We start from the raw sequence: 19,317 nt of genomic DNA, 5'->3' as shown, positions 1-19,317 counted from the left end.
TGTCGAACAGGAAAAGAAAAGCTCCTCGACTAGCCGGGCCTCTCGCCACACAGCTTTGGTTATAACTCCCCTTTGTCCCTTTTTGATTAAACTGTGCAGCACAGTGGGCTAATAAACAGCCTGCCTTTTTATTTTTCATCAACCGTTTGTCTCTCCCTCTGGCTTTTGAATTCCCGAACCAGCACAGTGGTCTGTCCTCACAGTGCGATTCCCCTGAGTGTCCTCGTGTGTTTGGTCAGATGTGTGCATTTGTGCTCCAGAGACAAACACACGATGTGAACAGCTGCCTCAACCCACAGCATGCTGAAGCAACCCTAGAGAAAAAGACCAGGACGGCGACGTCCATTTCACTTTCCAGCACATCTAATTATGTGGACTGAACAGGCCTTTGACTTATTTAATTACGTGTATATGTGTGTGTGTTTGTGTGTGTGCGTGTGTGTGTGTGTGCAGAACTTGTAAATTAAAGGGGAAAGTGTTTCTCTTCATTTTAAAACAATAAATACACTTTATTTTGATATTGTATAGTTCAGACATACTGGGAATCATTTTCACCGACCTAAAGTGACTTTTGAAGAATAAAAATACTTTTTTTTTTTTTTTTTTCTATTTAAACGATTAAAAATCCTCGGAATAACAATTCTAAAGACAAGCGTATTATGATCGATACCATAAATAAAAAATTTTTTGGACCTCGTCATTGTGATCTTCAAGTGCAGAGGAGATCGTTGCCAACATTAAAGGCACAGTGCACATTTTTTGTCTCCCAAAACATGACTGTAAACTCCCGATGCCTCATGACTGCACTATGTTTATCTCAACACTTCTAAACTAGCACAGAAAGACAAATAAACACAAATAGAATAAGTCATTTTGAGTTATATAAGCAATGTATGGATGAGCTGAAGACAAAAAAAAAAACAACACAAAAAAACCCAGCAGGACCTGGGTCATATGAGGGAAAATGGCATAAAGATGAAATAAAAAATAAAAGCTCATGTCGCGCCTTTCAGCTGCAGACATTTCACATGAGGTGAAATCTTGTTATAGCCAAGCCCTATTGGAAAATTAAATGGTATGTCTTACAACCAGAAACATTCAGGAGCTCTGCAATTTGCAAACTAATTTGAAGCTCGGGAGAGAAATGCTTTCAGCTGCTTGCGTCATGTTCAGTGTTTCTCCCTCACAAAGCCAGCGTGGTTATTTTCCAAGATGGAGATTTCCGCTACCAGTAGTCGCTTCATCTCCAAAGGCAGCCTCTCCTGGCACGTGTTCTTCCACAGTCGAAAACGATGAGCACGAGCAGCTTCTAACGACACACTGATGGTACCAGAGTTACTTTGTTGGATCAACAAAGGCACCACCCAAAGTGGCCTGGAGGGTCTAACAGTGAAATCCACACACAAACATACAGTGCTGATAAGTAGACATTCAAGTCAGTGCACACTTTGTACAAGATTCCTGATAATTATTAAATAGATTATGATCATTTACAATAAACACTAGGCTAACATTAACCAAAGAACCAACAGGATTCAAGTATATTATATCCTTTTTACAACTATAATGTTATTCAAGAATATTTTCATACCATTTGTGTGGGTTTAATAAGATGATACAGAATTTAGAAAAAAAAAACAATCGACACTACAGATTGGTTTCCACTAATGCCAAAATGGCTCGCCAAAGCTTAGTCTTTAGCCTAATTCCCTTCGAAGGCACGGACAAGGCAAGCTTGGGCTTATCCTTTAGCCTGATACACACCAAAGGACCGGTAGGAGGTCAGCTAAGGCTCACAGATTCCTATAATGCTGTTTCTACTAGATAATGTTCATTGTGCTTTGTGTTTTTCTAATAAGCAAGTAGAGCTTAGATTTTAACGTCACTCTCACGGTTTAAAGATATCAAATTTACTCGTTTGAGCCCTGTTTCACTCCACGGTCACTAGAAGGCCCCCTGAGTCAGAATTCAATCTGCAACCACAGAATATGTAGTGCAGTGGTTCCCAATCCTTTCTGTCCCCTTCCCAGATTGCTTGTAAGAAAGGCTGCAGACTTCCTATCTGACCTCTGATTTGCCAAAACACTACAATGAACTGTGCATATTGCCATTTGTTCAGGCATGATGCATCTCAGTGTGATTGACCAGCCAGCCTCGTCAAGTCCACTTGAACTGATGAAGCCATTTGGATTAGGGGCAAAACATCTTCAATATGACCAGTTGACCTGATCCAATTACTTTGAGATCACAGTGAAGCCAAATCATGAACGCACACACACACTCTCACCAAGCAAACAAACAAACCCAAAGCCTTCAAATAAAGGCAGAAAGGCTTTCAAGCTTTCCAAAAGCTTCTTAATGTTTTTTTTTTGAAACTTGCAAATCCGGTTAAGGCAACCTCAGAGCAGACAACTGCCTCAGACCTTCCTGTGATTTCTAGCACATCCTCAAGGGGGTCCTGGACTACAGGTTGGGAACCACTGCTTTAGAGGAAAACTGATCAGAAAGAGCATAAGAAAAGATTAAAAAGTCCACCAAAATAGTAAAATCCTATATTCTCTGAAGACAATATTTCTATAGTAATTTAACTCCTTTTGGCAGAGGTGGTCCACCCATTAAGTGGCATGCCTCAAAAACGCTTCAATATGCAGAAAGGAGGCATAGGGACACAAACCTGGTCTAATAAAATGGGGAATAGCCCAGTGACTGAAAAACATACAAACCTAAATGCTTGATTTATATAGTAAATAAATTGCAACAGGACCTTGAGGCCTTTTGGGATGATCATTTTTGTAAATATGCCTCTCAAGCAACTGAAAATACTTGTTCTCCTGAACTGCAGCAGCCTTATTCTGTCCCTGCTTTGACTTCCTGCCCCAATCCCCTCTTGTGTATCTTAGCTGTAGCCCAGGTTCTCCATCTCATGGCGGTATCTCAGCTCTGACACTTTGGCTTTGTGCTGCTTGCTCTCCAGATGCTGCCTGAAGTCCGTCTCCTGCTCGGCTCCACAGTTGCACATGGAGCAGTAGAACTGTCCACTGGGAGTCACACACATAGCCAAGTCCCTGGGGATGCGTTGCCTCGGTCTGGGGTTGTAGTAAGGCCCTGAGGGGCGGAAAGAAGAGAAAGAACACAGGGGGAGGGAGAAGTTAGCATTGGCTATACATTAAGCATTAAGAGGCTGATTCACTCGAGATTCATCTACCGAGACAGCGGCCTCATATAGGACTCGAGGTAGGCGAAGATATGAGAAGAAAGCCTATAGGCATTATTCCAACCTTAACCTTTTTTCCAGTTAAATTATTCAGTGAAGTAGAAAGTGCAGGGGTGGAAAGGGAACAATTTGCAAATACTCAATTACAATTAGTGAGTATGTGTGTGTGTGTGTGTGTGTGTGTGTGTGTGTGTGTGTGTGTGTGTGTGTGTGTGTGTGTGTGTGTGTGTGTGTGTGTGTGTGTGTGGGTAGGTAGGTAGGTAGGTAGGTAGGTAGGTAGGTAGGTAGGTAGGTAGGTAGGTAGGTAGGTAGATAGGTAGGTAGTTAGGTAGGTAGGTAGGTAGGTAGGTAGGTAGGTAGGTAGGTAGGTAGGTAGGTAGGTAGGTAGGTAGGTAGGTAGGTAGGTTAGTTGGTTTGCCCTATGAAGGACTGGTGACCTGTCCTGCCAAGTCATCTCGAATTGGCTCCACTGGACAACAATCCGGAGCTGGCTTAAGCAATATAGAAGATGGATAGATGGATGGATAGTTTTATTAATTATTCATTCCTATCATTTCTATTAATTCCTGAACCGCCCACTTAAACAAGGACAATGAGCTCTTTTGTATTCTATTGTATCGTGTTCTATTCTTGTTTGGAAATCCAACAAAACTAAGAGGCCAAAACAAGAAATCCTGATACCTGTTTCATGATAAACAGTATCACAGGCCCAACATTCTGGCGAAAGACTCTTGGTCCTGCTGCTTGATAAATTACTCACACCAACGAGGTGAGGATTAAAGGATTAAAATGATCACTGGCTAAAGACCTACACACCAGCGTGAACCGAAACAAAAGTCATCTAGATAGACCATTAGAAAGAAAAGAAAAGAACTAAAAGAGTATTACATATATGTGTATGTGTGAGTTAACAGATAAAAGGAGAAGGAGAGACTGGGAGAGATAAAGAAAAAGACAGTGAGAACGCCACCGCATGGGAGATAGCGCAGCTATTTTGGGGTTTGTCCATCAAGCAAACTGATTAAATCAGCAGAACATGGTGTGTGTGTGTGTGTGTGTGTGTGTGTGTGTGTGTGTGTGTGTGTGTGTGTGTGTGTGTGTGTGTGTGTGTGTGTGTGTGTGTGTGTAAGAGAGAGAGGGGGAGATAGAGAGAGAGAATCATTTTTGCTTTTTACTGTACGATTTTTGCCTGTGGAGAAACAAAAGGAGTCCGACACAGCGAGAACGCGATGGTTGTTTGACGTCAGCAGAAAGTCTGATGTTACCTTCTCTGGATCTGTTTTCACACGCACACATAAAACCGAAAGCAGACACTCACAGAGGCACACCGAAAAACATGGTTTAGTTAATCAAAAAACTACATTCGCAAATAATAATGAATCCACTGACCTTAAGCTTAGATAAAGAACTATTCAAATGTTCAGCCAAGGTGTTTGTAATTTGATCTAGTTTTGTTTCGTCATAGTAGAACGAAAGCTCGAAAAATTCTGAATTCTTCAGATAGAAATCTTAATGTGCTCATCAGTTGCTCGTAATTGAATATTACATTCTGTAAAAACATTTTGTGCAGCGAATCTATCCCCACCAAAGAAATATCAGGGAGTTTCCCAACCAGAAGACATGGTTGAACATAGACATCCGCGACACTCTGAGATTCCGCACCACCGCCGACAAGACAGGACTCACCACCGTGAGTGGACATGAGACCTTACTGGGCACCGGCGTCCACTGAGCTGTGACGGAGGCCAAGCAGAGGTAACGAGGAGAAGCTGGAGTCACAGCTGCAGCAGAGAGACACAAGGGGACTATGGCAGAGACTATGGATGATGACCGACGATAAAGCAACACCCATGGTGAGTGCTGACATCTCTCAAGCCGACAAACTTAACTTTCATGTTGCGTTGAGGCTCCCAGCTGAGACGTGCATCGTGACGGAGCATGAAGTGAGGCTGATGTTTCAATGAGTGAACACCAGGACAGCTGCAGGACCTGATGGTATAACAGGCAGTGTCCTGAAAAACTCTGCCAACCAGCTAGCACTAGTGTTGACGGATTAATTCACCTCTTGCTCTCCCAGTGTATCATCCGCAGGTAATTTAATGTACACTTACAGAGATCACCCACCCGGAGCACTGGTGCAGAGACAACAACCTAAACCTGAACATCAGTGAGAACAAGGAGCTGATTGATTACCGCAAGAAGCAACAAAGATCATACAACCCACTCAGGATCCGTGGGACAGAGGTGGAGAGCTTCAAGTGCCTGATATGGGCCTGTCACATCAACACCCTGGTGAAGAAAGCTCAGCTGCGTCTTTACCACCTCAGACGCCCGAGGGACTTTAAACACCCTCTGAAGTTGCTCAGAAACTTTTACACCGGCACCATTGAGAGTGTTTTCACTGGGCGTGTCATCACCTGGATGGGCGGCAGCACCCAGCAGGACCTCTTGGCCCAGAGGAGGGTGGTCCGCTCGGCGGAGCGCACCGTCACAGGCACCCTCCCCAACCTGCAGGTTAAAGGCCAGGAAGATTGCGGGTGAACCACCCAGTCACAGACTGCTCTGTCTGCTGCCGTCAGGCAAACACAGAGAGAATGAGAAGGAGCTTCCTCTCTCTGAGCGTGGAACAATAGACTGTCTTAGCTTCACTTTGACTTGACTTGAATACAGAAGATGAGAAGATCAGAAAACTCAGCTTTGTTCAATGGTTGTTCAGAGGTCCTGAGGTAACAGCACTGTGTGGTTTTTTTTTTTTATAGCTGTGTTACTTGTAAAATGCTGAAAGCAGAACGTTTATTTTTAATATAATAACTCCTGTTTATTCGATGAACAAGGACGCACCTTCCCATATCGTATGTGATTATTTCATCCCTTTTTCTAGAATGTAACAAGTGCTTCAGAAAATATAATCATATCCCATCAATTTTGTATTCAAAAAACTATAAACGTGGCATTTTTCAAAGAGAAAATCTGCAAATACAAGCTGGATTCAAAATGTGTTGAAAATAACTACCATCAAAAAGTCTGATTTCAGCACTAATTCCACCAAGGTGATAGTTGTAGAAATAGCATTTTTGGTGCTTGCCATTTTACCTATGATTTCGGAAAGCGGTTTACAGATTCTTTTTCTGACATCAACCAATCAACATTGGCTTTTCATCAAATCATCTCACTGTCACTGCTGCTCCCTGAGGAATCAGGACTCTGGACTGCATAGTGCGTTTACATATACAGAGTGAACCAAAGGATTGCAGATTCATTGCATTTTATAGTAGGTAAACCAAATTACTGAAGGTCAAATGTAAAGGCCAGTGAATTAAGTAGAAACAATCAGTGACACTTGTCCATCTGTCTTCTAAACCCACTTTATCCAGGTTCAGATCGCAGTGATCAAGAGTTCAACCAGCTGACTGTGGATGAAAGACAGTTTAGACCCTGGCCACCTGTTTAGACAGGTGGCCAGCCCCTCACAAGGTCAACATCGAGACACACACACACACACACACACACACACACACACACACACACACACACACTCACTCACTCACTCACTCACTCACTCACTCACTCACTCACAAATTAACCCTTTATCTGAGACTAATGGTAAAATTTGATGTTCAAGCATATTTTAATACTTCTTCTAATGCCAACTACATACAATAAAATCTGTTAAAATATATAAACCAAATTAAACAATATCTCACACATTTGGCTATTTCTAGGTAAAAATGGTACTATGTCTTGCCGGATTGCTCGTATCCTACAGTACAGTGCATAATTTACAACACAAAACCCTGAATATGACTTGCGAGGTAAATTAGCCATATGTTTGAACATGAACCTCCCACCTGCATTAGACAGGAAGTTATCAAATATGCTCACCTGCTTGAGAAATGGATAATGTAATTTTGATTGTTGGAAGAAGCCATAAAACCTGGAGAAAACATGCAAGCTTCACACACAAAAAAAAGGCTCAAAGCCCAGAGTCACTGCACTGCTCTGCCTTGTGTGATGACATAATGTAACATACACTCACTTTTCATAACCATGAGTTACACTGGTGTTCTCTACTAAATGTAATATATTTTTAATATTTTACCAGGCATTGAAGCAGGAATCTGTGGGCTGCGGCGGTTTTTCACCAGTCGGTACTCACTGCCATCCTTTCTGTTTCTTCTTGGGGCTGCATCATTGCTGCCTTCTCTGTAAGAGCCAGAGACACAGTTACCACAGTATGGAAATAAATGAAAACAAACTTTATTTACTTATATAGCACACGCCAGTGGTAACGATTTAAAGACTCGATTAGTTTGTAAGCAAAAAAAATTAAGACCACAAAGTCTCCAGTCTGTTTTGTACCTGATGGGTTGCTTGGTAAATGAATCCCTCAGTTCACTGACACAAAATCAATTATTTCTCTGATTCTTCAGTAATCTAGAATAATAACCTTAGATTTTCTAGTTTCTGTATTGTTGTTAGTCAGAGTAAAACAAATATTTCAAGCTTCAATTCAAGTTTTATTGCTTTCAATAAATATAATAGTTAACTGTAGAAATATTTACAGATAGTCTATTTTTGTAACCATGAAACCCATTTTCTCAAGTTGCTCTACGTTGACTTTTAATGTGTTTGCAAACCAAACGTAGTGCAGATTGAAGTCTGCAGCAAACAGCATCCAAACCTACATGTTAGTGGCGTTCTGTTGGGCCTCAGCCAGCCGTAGTTTCTTGGCATGGTTCTTGCCCTGGTAGTGGGCCTGCGCGACTGCTGGTGAGCTGAAGGAGGCATCACACAGTTTACAATAGTCGTTCTCTGTGGCCAGGATGACCCGTGGCGCCCCCTTATACAGCGCCTGCACACATCAGACAAAGCAACACAGTGTTTGTGGTGAGAGGGGTCAGGAAGTAAACACTGAGGCAGAGAAGAAAGGAACATTTAGGTATTCTAGTGGGAGGGAGGGAAAGGAGAAAAGAAAAAGAGCAACTTTGTTTGAATGTCAACAGGAAATTCACTGTAACGTAAAATAAATCCATGTATCTATGAACCAAAACTATCTAAACAGTAGTTTTCACTAACTGGCTGGCTAAGCTCGCGTTCCAAAATGATTTCTGCAGGCATGTAATGAGTTATTCTATAGAAATGTACATTTTTCTGTCCCCCAGTCTTTTTTCTTTCCTTTTCATAAATAACAGAATATTATTAGAACAACTGAATTATATTGAGATGTACATTTTTCAGTGTTTTGAAACAATTTATTAAATCTATATGCCACACTGTTTTTGTTTTTTTGCACAATTTTTAAACAAGCCCTCACAAGTTGGTTAGAGTCACCTGTGTGGCCTGAAGCTCTTTAGCTCACATCTGATTTCTAATGTAATGATGTGTAAATAACTTTTTTACAAACATGATTTTATAATATGTAATGGCTCATTTATAAGGAACTGCATTAAATCACAATACAAATGACATAATCAAATGAGTGACATCATGTAGTCTTATATTTTGAATGAAAATTATCTTTGGGGTTACTTTACCGTTGGGAAACACCATAATCGCACACATTTTTTTCAAATTCATCATTTGTTTCAACATTGCACATTTTCACGTGACGTGTTAAATGTGTTGCAATTGCAAACAGAAAAGAGGTACAAAAAATAATAATACAGATTTAAATTGCTCATAGACAAGAGAATGATGTCAGCCTTCAAATGAAACACAGTGACTGCAGTTTTCCACCACCTCCTCAGAGGACCTCTATCAGCAGAGTGGCCACTTCACCAGCAGCAGCAGTACACCCACCTCCTCCACTGAAACTGTAACACCGAAGCGGGTTGGTGCTGAGCTGCGAGCTTTGGTACTTTACCTGCCTGCTTGCGTCACCGTCGCTGGATCCTGAGCTGAGAGACGTCTGGCCGGCCGTCTCGAGGGCTTCTGGGATCCTGATGGCTAGAGGCTGCTGACTGCCAGCATAGAAGTTTCTCAGCTTTTTACTGTGGTTCTTCCCCTTGAAGAAAACAAATAAATCAGTCAGTCCATCAATACATTGCATGCAGGTTGAAGTCATTCCAAGTAGTTGGATAATTTTAAGGTGATGAGACCAAATGAGTGATGACATGAAAACAGTAAATATAAATACAAGACAAGCATGCAAAAATGACATATTAACCTGTCTCACGACGATCTGTGTATATGTGGAAGGTGAGCTGGGATTAGACCGTCGTGAGACAGGTTAGTTTTTCCCTACTGATGATGTGTTGTTGCAATAGTAATCTAGAAATGCCATAAAAATATCTTACAGAATACATAGAAATTATAAAATTAATATTACAAAGAAAAGTTCTGGTAAAGTTTTATGGAATTGAATTTATTTCATTTACAAACACTATTTTGATGGAACAAGACTGTAAACATTATATAAAAGCTTAACAAATGAATAAATACAAATATAGATGTCTTTTTAATTATAAGGCAGATTTTTTTATTTTGTTTGTAATATATACAATATGTGTGAATGTGAATTTCCACTGACCTGGTAGTGAGCTTGTGCCTGCTGGGCAGAGTTGAGGGTAACATTGCAGAGTTTACAGTACAGTGGTTTACACAGTTCCTCCAGCCCCAGAGGGTCCTCCTGCTCCTCCACCCCCAGCGAAGAGCCTTCGTCCTGGGGCTGCTCGCTGGCTGGGGCTGCTTGACCTGGGAGAGGCCCACAAACTAGGCTGGACACCGGGGCTGGGATAAGAGCCGGTCCTGGGGGCCTTGGGAGGAGCAGCGACGGGTCAGGGCCTGGGGCAGGGAGTGAAGACAGGGGGCTGGGAGGGAGCGGAAACCTTCCAGCTCCAGGCGCCACTACAGGAGGGGGAACCAGTGCTTGAGCAGGGTTCAGATGTGGAGGCCCCAGTGGTTGTGTGAGGTCCATGGTTGGAGGCACTAGTGTTTGTGTGCGATCGACAGGTGGGGGCCCCAAGGTGTGTGCCATTGGTGGAGGTCCCAGTGGCTGAGCTGGGGGCATTGGAGGGGGGCCTAGAGCATGTGGTGGAGTGATTGGGGGAGGCCTTAAGGTGTGAGTAACAGTTAGAGGAGGAGGGCCTAGATTCTGGGTGGGTACCATAGTGGGCGGCCCGATTGCCTGGGCGGGGGCAATGGGTGGAGGACCAAGACGCTGTGTAGGTGCCATTGGAGGAGGTCCCAACTGGTGCAAGGAGTCCATATGTTGGAAAGGTTGCTGTGGGTGGCTGAAGAGACTAAGAGGCGGCTTCAGCATGGTTTCTGGGCCTGTGGACAGAATGAAAACAGATATAAACTAACATAAATAAATCACCATCATCCATGCTATATACACAATATATTAATGTTAGACAATGTATTCAATGTTGATCATGGGGATGGGAGTCAATTCCAGCTGCGCAAAAGGCAGGCTACAAGGTAGATAAGGAACCAGTGCATGATGGGCGTTAACATGGGGACACATAGTATCACCTGCATTCACACATACAATCCATGTGGTCAATGTAGCAAGGATGTCATTGGATAGTGATCAAACTACAGAGTCCATGAAGAGCAGCAATGCAGGAAAGGGAAGAACATGAAAACTCTACAAAGAGAATCAGGAATCAATCTTGGTCTCGTTAGTTTCAGAGGAATGTGCTCACCACCGTTCCACTGCGCAGTGAGTCACTCACTAAACAGCCAACCTGCTTTACCACCTTTAGACACTCCAAATAAACTAAAACATCCGAATTGGAGTTGTGTAGGAATATTTGTGAAGTAAATTTGCCATAGATGAGATTATGGTTTATTCTGACCGCTGTCTTGAAGCAAAAGATCTAAAGAGATGAGTTGGCACAATGTCTTTTACAGATCTGGAATAGTGGCCCTGTGTCCTTTCTGTTTAGACCAGTGGTTCTCGAGGTTTGGGACCTTGTTTAGGGGCAACATTTGTCAGTGTGACACACAAATGCTCACTCTCACTTTGAAGATCCAGCTGGCAGACATGCTCATATCAACAAGTGAGTGTAATGGAAATCTTTAATTCAAACCAGAGGCTTGCAGCTCGGTGTATGGTTCCTTCTTGTGTGGCTTAAAAGATCACATGGAGTGCCTTGAAGGCTTTGCCTCATCTGGTGTTGTCAAATTTAGATTTACACATTTAAAAAAAAAAAAAAAAGACAAAAGAGAAACTTTCCATTTTGAAGAGTCTTGCATCAGTTTGTATGTGATAGTGGGTGTGGAAATGTGGAAATCGGCATGTGGCTTTACTGTATTGGCTGGTAAATCAGAAATCAGAGGTCGTCCACAGTCTTTCTTAAAGGTCAGTTCAGGGAGGATCCAGAAAAAGGTGATTGAGAGCCAATAGTTTATATTACAAACAAAGATTGTTGAGGTCACTGGGTCCTTGGCAATTAAATCAAAAAAAGAGTGGAATTACACAATTCTACATTAATAAATATACGCCATATATGACAACCATGAAGACGTGATGCTTATGGCTCATTGCTATACGAGTGTGTTGGCATAAAAAAACCAACCAAGCAAGACAGAATTTTTTTTTCCTAATGTGTCAGATTTGCATAGATTCAGTCTATTGACAGATCATCAAAACGACATAAAGAGAAGGGAACTTGATGAAAATCCAATTATGCATTTACAGTGACTTCGGGAAGTCGCTTATTTCTCGACGCCCCGAGGCGGGAGAGATTTAAAGAGATGGGCAAACAGAAACACATTCTCGGACAGAGAGGCTTCACACTCCAGTGGGCATCAGAAAGATTAGATTGAGCCTGCAGTGCCTGCAGTCATGCATAGAGGACGTTACATGTACATCCATGTGTGTGCCTCCAACACACACACACACACACACACACACACACACACACACACACACACACACACACACACACACACACACACACACACACACACACACACACACACACACACACACACACACACACACACACACACACACACACACACACAGGAGCGGCGATAATAAAATACTCACAGCCTGGAGTGTGACAACTTGGATAAGCTAATACAAAGTCTGTTTGTGTTTCTGTGGATGTGCATTTATTACTGTTGTGAGGACTTAAATCTGTTTACAAACTTGCATTATGGAGGCTGTTTGTCCTTGTGTGAACAAAAAGGAAAGTCCTGATAAGGAAAATCATGTTGACGACATATTTTGAGGTCAGACTTGAGTTAAGGTGGTTGAGGGTCGGGGCAGAGTTGGGCAAGAAGTAATTACCTTCTCCAACAAATGTTGTAGCGACGGTTATGTTTTTGTCCGTGTGTGTGTGTGTGTGTGTGTGTGTGTGTGTGTGTGTGTGTGTGTGTGTGTGTGTGTGTGTGTGTGTGTGTGTCTGTGCACGTGCGTGGTAGCCGTACCTGAATATACTGTGAGGTCAGTAATAGGCCAACAACTGTGTCGAAACTCACTGTGCTGGTAGCTTTCATCTGGAATCCAATTGGACGCCCAGTGACTCTGAATCATACACCCAAAATAACATCCCGGAGTGTTTTTGTTTCCAACTGCTGCTCACTATCAGTCCGTCTGTCCAGTGTGTCTAGCTGCTCCCTGTCAGTCACCTGGCCTGGTTGACCTCAGGAGATAGATATGCCGGTCAAGACTCTGACCTTATATACTACTACATACTACTTATATACTCAGACAAGATGAGCCTGTGGGACACTTAGCAGGAGTTGATTTGCAGCCTCTCACTGTTATGAAGATTATGTGAGAGTTGCATATCGACCAAAATAGATTTCACTACTTTCTGGCATTTTGTTATTGCGTTTATATATATATCTCCCTCATGAACGGTTTTATATTGCTATTTTTGGAGCTCCTGTGCAGGAGACTTTCTCTTCTGTCCATGGGGAGAATCCGCAATGAATTATTTGTAGTAAACAGAAAACAAGTGAGTTAATATTGACCACTGTGTGTCAGGGATTGGTAAGCTAGAGGGAAGAGGCTTTCACAGAACCTCAGTCTTCATTAAAAAACAAAACAAAAACAGACTCCACAGTTGAAGGAACACAGAGTAGATGTCATGCTTTTATACCAAAAATAGACTAACAGACCTTTAACAACACTCCCTGTCTCATCAGAAACCACGATGATGTTAAAAAATGTCCGGAAGTCTCCATTCATGCTGTCCAGAGCCTCATCCACCAATCACACACCGCAAATCATCAGTAACATCATCAGTGTCCTCGTGAGAGCCCTTTGATTATGACTGAGACAACAGCAGCGGCGGCGGCTCCGAAACAACACTCCAGGACAGCTGACCCCTTTTTGCTTGATCCATTAATCAGCAAACACATTGTGCCACGGCACAATAGACGCGAGCACTCAACGGCAAGCTTAGCATTTAACTGTGGAGATTTTCTAACCGTGGAAAATGTTGAACGTTGCTGTCAGCCGTTCCTACAACGTCACCTCTGTGCATGTATAATAACTCTCTGAATCTCTGAATATGTTCAAAACATTTGTATGTACCAGACAAGGCAAAACAATGACTTCATAAACTAATGACTTATAGTAGGAAAATCTTTCAAACAATTTCATTTTCCCACATATTCTATAAACAAAATGCTTGATTGCTACTTTTGTGTCTTTTTGCTGTGAATATCATCTTTTCACGTAACATTCATCTCTTGACGTACTTTCTCTTTATTTCTCTGTTGGGCTGAGCCGTGTGACCTCTCAGGCCTCCATCCCCACGTCTGTGACATGAAGCCACTCACCTCCAAGGCTCCACCATTAAAGCAAACCCTGGAAACAAGCTTGCACGTTGAGGCCCTTACAGTCACTCCACTTTTGAACACAGGAAGATAAAAACATCAAGCAGCCTTTTTCAGCGACTTCTTGTACTTGCTGGCATTTTCAGTTCAATTACCATCTGTGTGAGATTACGATGCTCATCAGGCCACATTTGTGAACCTATTGGCTGTTTTTTTATTCTTAAATCACAGGTTGAACTCCTGTAGTGATACACCATATTCAGTAAAAACATGGAAGCAGCCACAAAACATGAATTATTAGCAGAGAGTTTGTGAACATGGAAGCCACATTTAAAAATAAATAAGTTCAAAAAAGATCAGTTTCTCACACGAACATGTTATCATGTCTACTACTGCACAACATGAAAAGAGAATGGTGCTTTGTCTTTACACATAATATTTCAAACACAGTTTTTCAGTCTTCTGACGTCACACAAGACAATCAGTGCCTGTCAGTTGTTTTACTGTACTTTGGCTCGTTCAGCTTTCCACATATTTAATGTGGTCTAGATGGGTGAAGGTGAATTTCTTTCTCCTCTCAGATACAAAAGCACACACCTCATTCACATCAGGTGGGGTCCTTGCTGTAAAATCAAAACCATTTATTTTTTAACATTTGAGGCCTTAAAGACACGAGAAAGTTAACTTTGAAAGTCAAAATCAGGCTTATGTAATTTCATTACAAAGCCAAAGCCAGCAAGTGATCAGTAGCTTGAATGAAGTACTTTAATATTCACCATATTTTGTCTGTATTCACAAGTCTTCACAAAGTCGGAAAAAAAACTTAACAGTAAATGAGAACTCATACATGTGCATGTTAGGTTTATTTGACTCAGGAGCTCTTGGTTTTCTAGTTTATTAGCAAAGCTGTAAAAAAAAACTTCTGTCCCGGAGCCTGATAATCTCACAGCCTCCACTGAGAATCTCTATATAGGCCAAGTGTTCATTTTCTCTTGAGTTTCTCTTGCTGTACTGTGTTGTGTCACATCAATTATAGAGTGATGAGAAGCACATGCCTCCTGCACTTCCTCCATCTGCTTCACTGGGCACTGGATGAGCACAGCATGCAGCGAAGTCCAACTATGTCCTACTGTATATTGCAATGTATTTAGTGTGCCATCACAGCAGCTTTCGCCCAGTTTTAACAGCTTGCACACATTAAGAGCACATATTAATAGAACTAACTGCAATCCGGGGATTACCTTTAATGTCCAACATAGCATGGGTCTTCAAAGTCATTAGATGGCGAGTACCATATCACTGCAACATTAAAAGCCTTGATAGATGTCTTTCTGGGACACAAATATACATGTGCCATTGTGACAAATCAACTTTTAGTTGCGCAAATAAGTGACACCATGATCAGTTTATAAAATAAGCAAAACATATTCTAAATATATATTCTAAATATATATATAAATATATATATATATATATATATATATATATATATATATATATATATATATATATATATATATATATATATATATATATATATTTACTAAACTGCAAATGGTGCTATATTAAAGAGGATTTATTATTCAAAACGTTTTTGTTTTTTTAATGAAGCAAAAAGACTGATGGACGTAAAAATGCAATTTTTCAAGTGATTGCACCATTATTCAGGAACATTTTCATCTTGAAAGCATTCACGTTGCCCCTAATTGCAGCTGCATTTGAATACCATTATGAAGTCTGAATGAGGAAGAAAAGACACTGTCTTCTGAGACAAGTCTTACTCAATGGTTAACCTTTCAGTGCCGTGAATCACAAACATTCTGGCTCCAGCAGACACCTAAATCCGACTGGAAAGCTGGTTATGGCACGGATGAAACGCCTCCTGGACATTTGCCACATGTCATCATCAGCTGTGCAGATCAAGCCTGGAGTGAAAGGTGCAACAGCAATGTCACACACTCGAGGGATGAGAGTGCGGCTTTGCATTGAAACACTTGTTTCATATCACGGTCAGAAACCAAACCTGGCGTCTCCCTTTCCTCGTGAGACACGTCGCCCTGATGCATGTGCAAAAGACACGCCGGACTACCTCTGCAACCTCAGATTTTGCGTCGCAGCATCCATGCTCTGTAAAGGTGGGGGAGAATGGCAGCGGGTGCACCCCATCGGGATGACATTGCGATGTTGAGGGCGACGATGACAGCATCAACCGGGTTTCCACATCCACCTATCTCCGGCTGGATTTTCTCCATCCGTGCACGCTGGCGCACAAGACTGCTGACAGTCAAAGGTGGAGGGGAACCGAGCATGGCAAAAGCCTCCTGGTCTTACCTGGCAGATGGGCAAAATAATGGCTGCTGTCACCGTAGCTGACAGGCGGCGAGGTGTAGTTTCTGCAGTAATCTGCGCTCTGGTAGTACGCGGCATCCCCGCTCTTGAGCTGCAGCGCCATCATCGCAGGATCATCCCTCTGCCAACTTCTCCTCTCCAAAAAACCGGGTGGCCAGGGCAGGATGACAGTCTCTACCAACGCTCAGGCACCGAGCCTCTCACCGGAGGGGAATCCGAGGAGGAGAGCGACATCCAGAGGGGCGTCTACAAGCAACAATGCACGTCTCTCTTCAACAGTTATCCATATTAAATGTATTGTTGTGCATAAAACCTCCTACAATACATTCCTCTGGGCAGAATTGTAATATTGAGCACGCAAACCTTGGAGTGATTCCGCCGACGTCCCCTACCTACTTGGTACGGTCCATTTCCGATGCCACTGCTGCTTCTTTGCATGGGTGGTAATCATGACACACTGTATAAATATGTTACACCTCTGTAGTACACCCAGATCACCCGGCTGGCCGTTTATGAGTCTGGGAGTCTCTGCAGATAAAGCAGGCGATTCCTCCTCGTCATAATCAAATAGCAATATGGACAAAATTAATTGTATTCATCACCAAGATGGAGATAAAAGTTAAGCAAACTGTAAAATTAAAAGCAATCCATCAAGTACCAACAGTTAAAGGCTTCTGTTGACGACGGGTGTTGTCGTATTTTACAATATTATTGCTACATTTTACTACTTGTATTTTCTTAATAAGTAATATAGAGTGGAGTACCTAATGAAGGCGTAAAATACTCAGTAATACCATTTATTGATCACATGTAGGCACAATACAGGATGATTATTCTGAAATAAAATAGTTAAACAACTTAAAACAAAATACATAGAAAGAGACTCATTACATGTTTGGCTATTCCTTTATTTTCTTCTACAGAATACAAATGCTTTTATGCTAACAGACAACAAGGTGTTGCTAATGTGAACTATATAGGCTATATCTAATAGAAATATTAGTCAAGTCCTGTATTCGTAAAACACAACAATTGTAAACAGTATAATGTGCAGTGAAATGCTTTCAGTACGTGTTCTGCAATGAAACAATAGTTTTTCATAGGATGGAAGACTAAAAATTAGAATTTAGAACACACAATAATGAAAACAATTACTCTATGTGACAATATTAACAATAATAAAGAAAATTACTGCACTCAAAAGATAAAAAATAAATTGATAAATATACGCAGACCAGTGTCGAATAGTGCAAATACACAGTATGTACGAGCCAATTTGCAGGGTCTATTGTTTTGGGTTCAGCAGGTGGACAGCCTGAGGGAAGAAGCTCCTGTACTATTATGACACACACTGAAACCCTTTTCACTGATTTCTACGTTTGCACTTAATGTTATCCCATACAACTTTAACAAAACTAAAAAAATCATTGTTTAATGCTGTTCAGAGTAGTAGAGCAGTGGTTGGTAAAGTATAAATACATCATTCTCACCCCTCGCTCGCTCGTTTGCTCTCTCTCTCTGCCTCTCTCTCTCTCTCTCTACCTCTCTCTCTCTCTCTCTATTTTTCCCTTTATATCCTAAATAAAAGGACTGTAAAACTACGAATAAACCACATTATAGAAGTGAACATATTGTGAAGTTTTGTGATAAAGAATACAGGCAGACACTTTAAAAGTCCATGGTTCACTTGGCTTACTTTACTATTTAATATCTTGCTGTTAAAATCTTCAGAGGCAAAAAAAAAGACTGTGGTACTTTTGGATATTTGTGTACAGTTCTCACATAAACCATCATTACTTATTTCTCAGGTGCCCTGTATCATTATTACATTTTAATTAAATGTGTCTTTATTGTTGCTGCACATCATGTCTGGCATTTATGTTACTTCATATTAATGAACCTCTGGCTAATAACTTAATAAAACCCTTAAATAATATGACCAATATAAGTGTGGGAAGTGACCCACTTTGATATGTCATATGTTTATTGTGTAATATTATTTTTTAATAAATTACAAAAGTTGAATCCTATTGTCATTCTTATTGTAGTCTGTATTTATAATTTTGGATATTCCCATCCATTACTTACAATATCTGTAATTGGCCCATTGAAACAGTCAAACATGACAAGTGTTTTGTCCGCCCATATATAACACCTGCTCCCACATCTTTCTTTAGTCATTCAAATGTTCTATTTTCCTTTTTTAGTTATTTTTAGTTCTGTCCAACTCTCAAAGTGTGAATTTAAGTTCTCCGGCCACTCTCTAAAGAGTGATTTCAATCATTGTATTATATCAGTTCAATAAAAATCGAAAGAGAAAGTAATATGAACAAGTGACTTTCTTTCTTTTTTTTTTTACATCTTTCAAAAACTCCAACCATCTTCAACATTGCTTTATCCAACTTAGAGTGGCGGCAAGCTGACAGGTGAGGCAAAGCCAGGATACACCATGGAAAAGTCACCAGTCCTTCCATCCATCCATCTCCATTCATCCTGTTCAGGGTAGTGGGGCGCTGGAGCCAATCCCAGTTTACTACTGGCGAGGGCATGGACAGGTCGCCACAGAGCAAACACAGAGAGACAGACACATTTAAAGTCACCAATTAACCCCACTTGCATTTGGACTGTGTGGGAGGAAACCGGAGAACATGCAAACTCCACACAGAAAGTGGCATTTGAACCCATGGTCTTCTCGCTGTGAGGCGAGCGGGCTAACCACCAGATCTCCCGAACTTTAAAAAAAAAAAAAAAGTAAGGAAATGTGTTTTTGAGATAATATTCCTTTGGTATATTATTGCTTCTTGGCACTAAATGTTTTTATTGTAAATCCTATCGATGAGGAGCACGAATGCCTTGTTACACCTTTTATCAAGGATTCTTTTATTGTCACACCAGTACATTGTTACATTAAATTCTCTACTTGAGGCCCAGTCAACACCAAAACATAACAGGTGGATTGGATTATTGAAGTCTGAAGAAACAAGACATAATGGAAATGTGTCATTTTCATA

General features: G+C 41.3%; 1 protein-coding gene across 1 annotated transcript; it reads right to left on the bottom strand.

Moving 5' to 3' along the window:
- Positions 1–612: 612 nt before the first annotated feature.
- Positions 613–16,448, bottom strand: zmat3 (zinc finger, matrin-type 3). Its single transcript, XM_080473196.1, has 6 exons — positions 16,289–16,448; positions 9,744–10,486; positions 9,078–9,218; positions 7,900–8,066; positions 7,314–7,417; positions 613–3,105 (listed from the first exon to the last, which is right to left on the bottom strand). Exons 1-6 carry the CDS (start codon positions 16,410–16,412, stop codon positions 2,897–2,899), a joined length of 1,488 nt encoding a protein of 495 aa, XP_080329322.1. The 5' UTR covers positions 16,413–16,448; the 3' UTR covers positions 613–2,896.
- Between the last annotated feature and the right edge of the window lie 2,869 nt (positions 16,449–19,317).

This window comes from Lipophrys pholis (assembly GCF_963383615.2).
Source record: "Lipophrys pholis genome assembly, chromosome: 10".
In the NCBI taxonomy this organism is placed as follows: domain Eukaryota; kingdom Metazoa; phylum Chordata; class Actinopteri; order Blenniiformes; family Blenniidae; genus Lipophrys; species Lipophrys pholis.
Note: the sequence above shows the minus strand (reverse complement) of the source record. Positions and strands in the feature narration are given on the sequence as shown.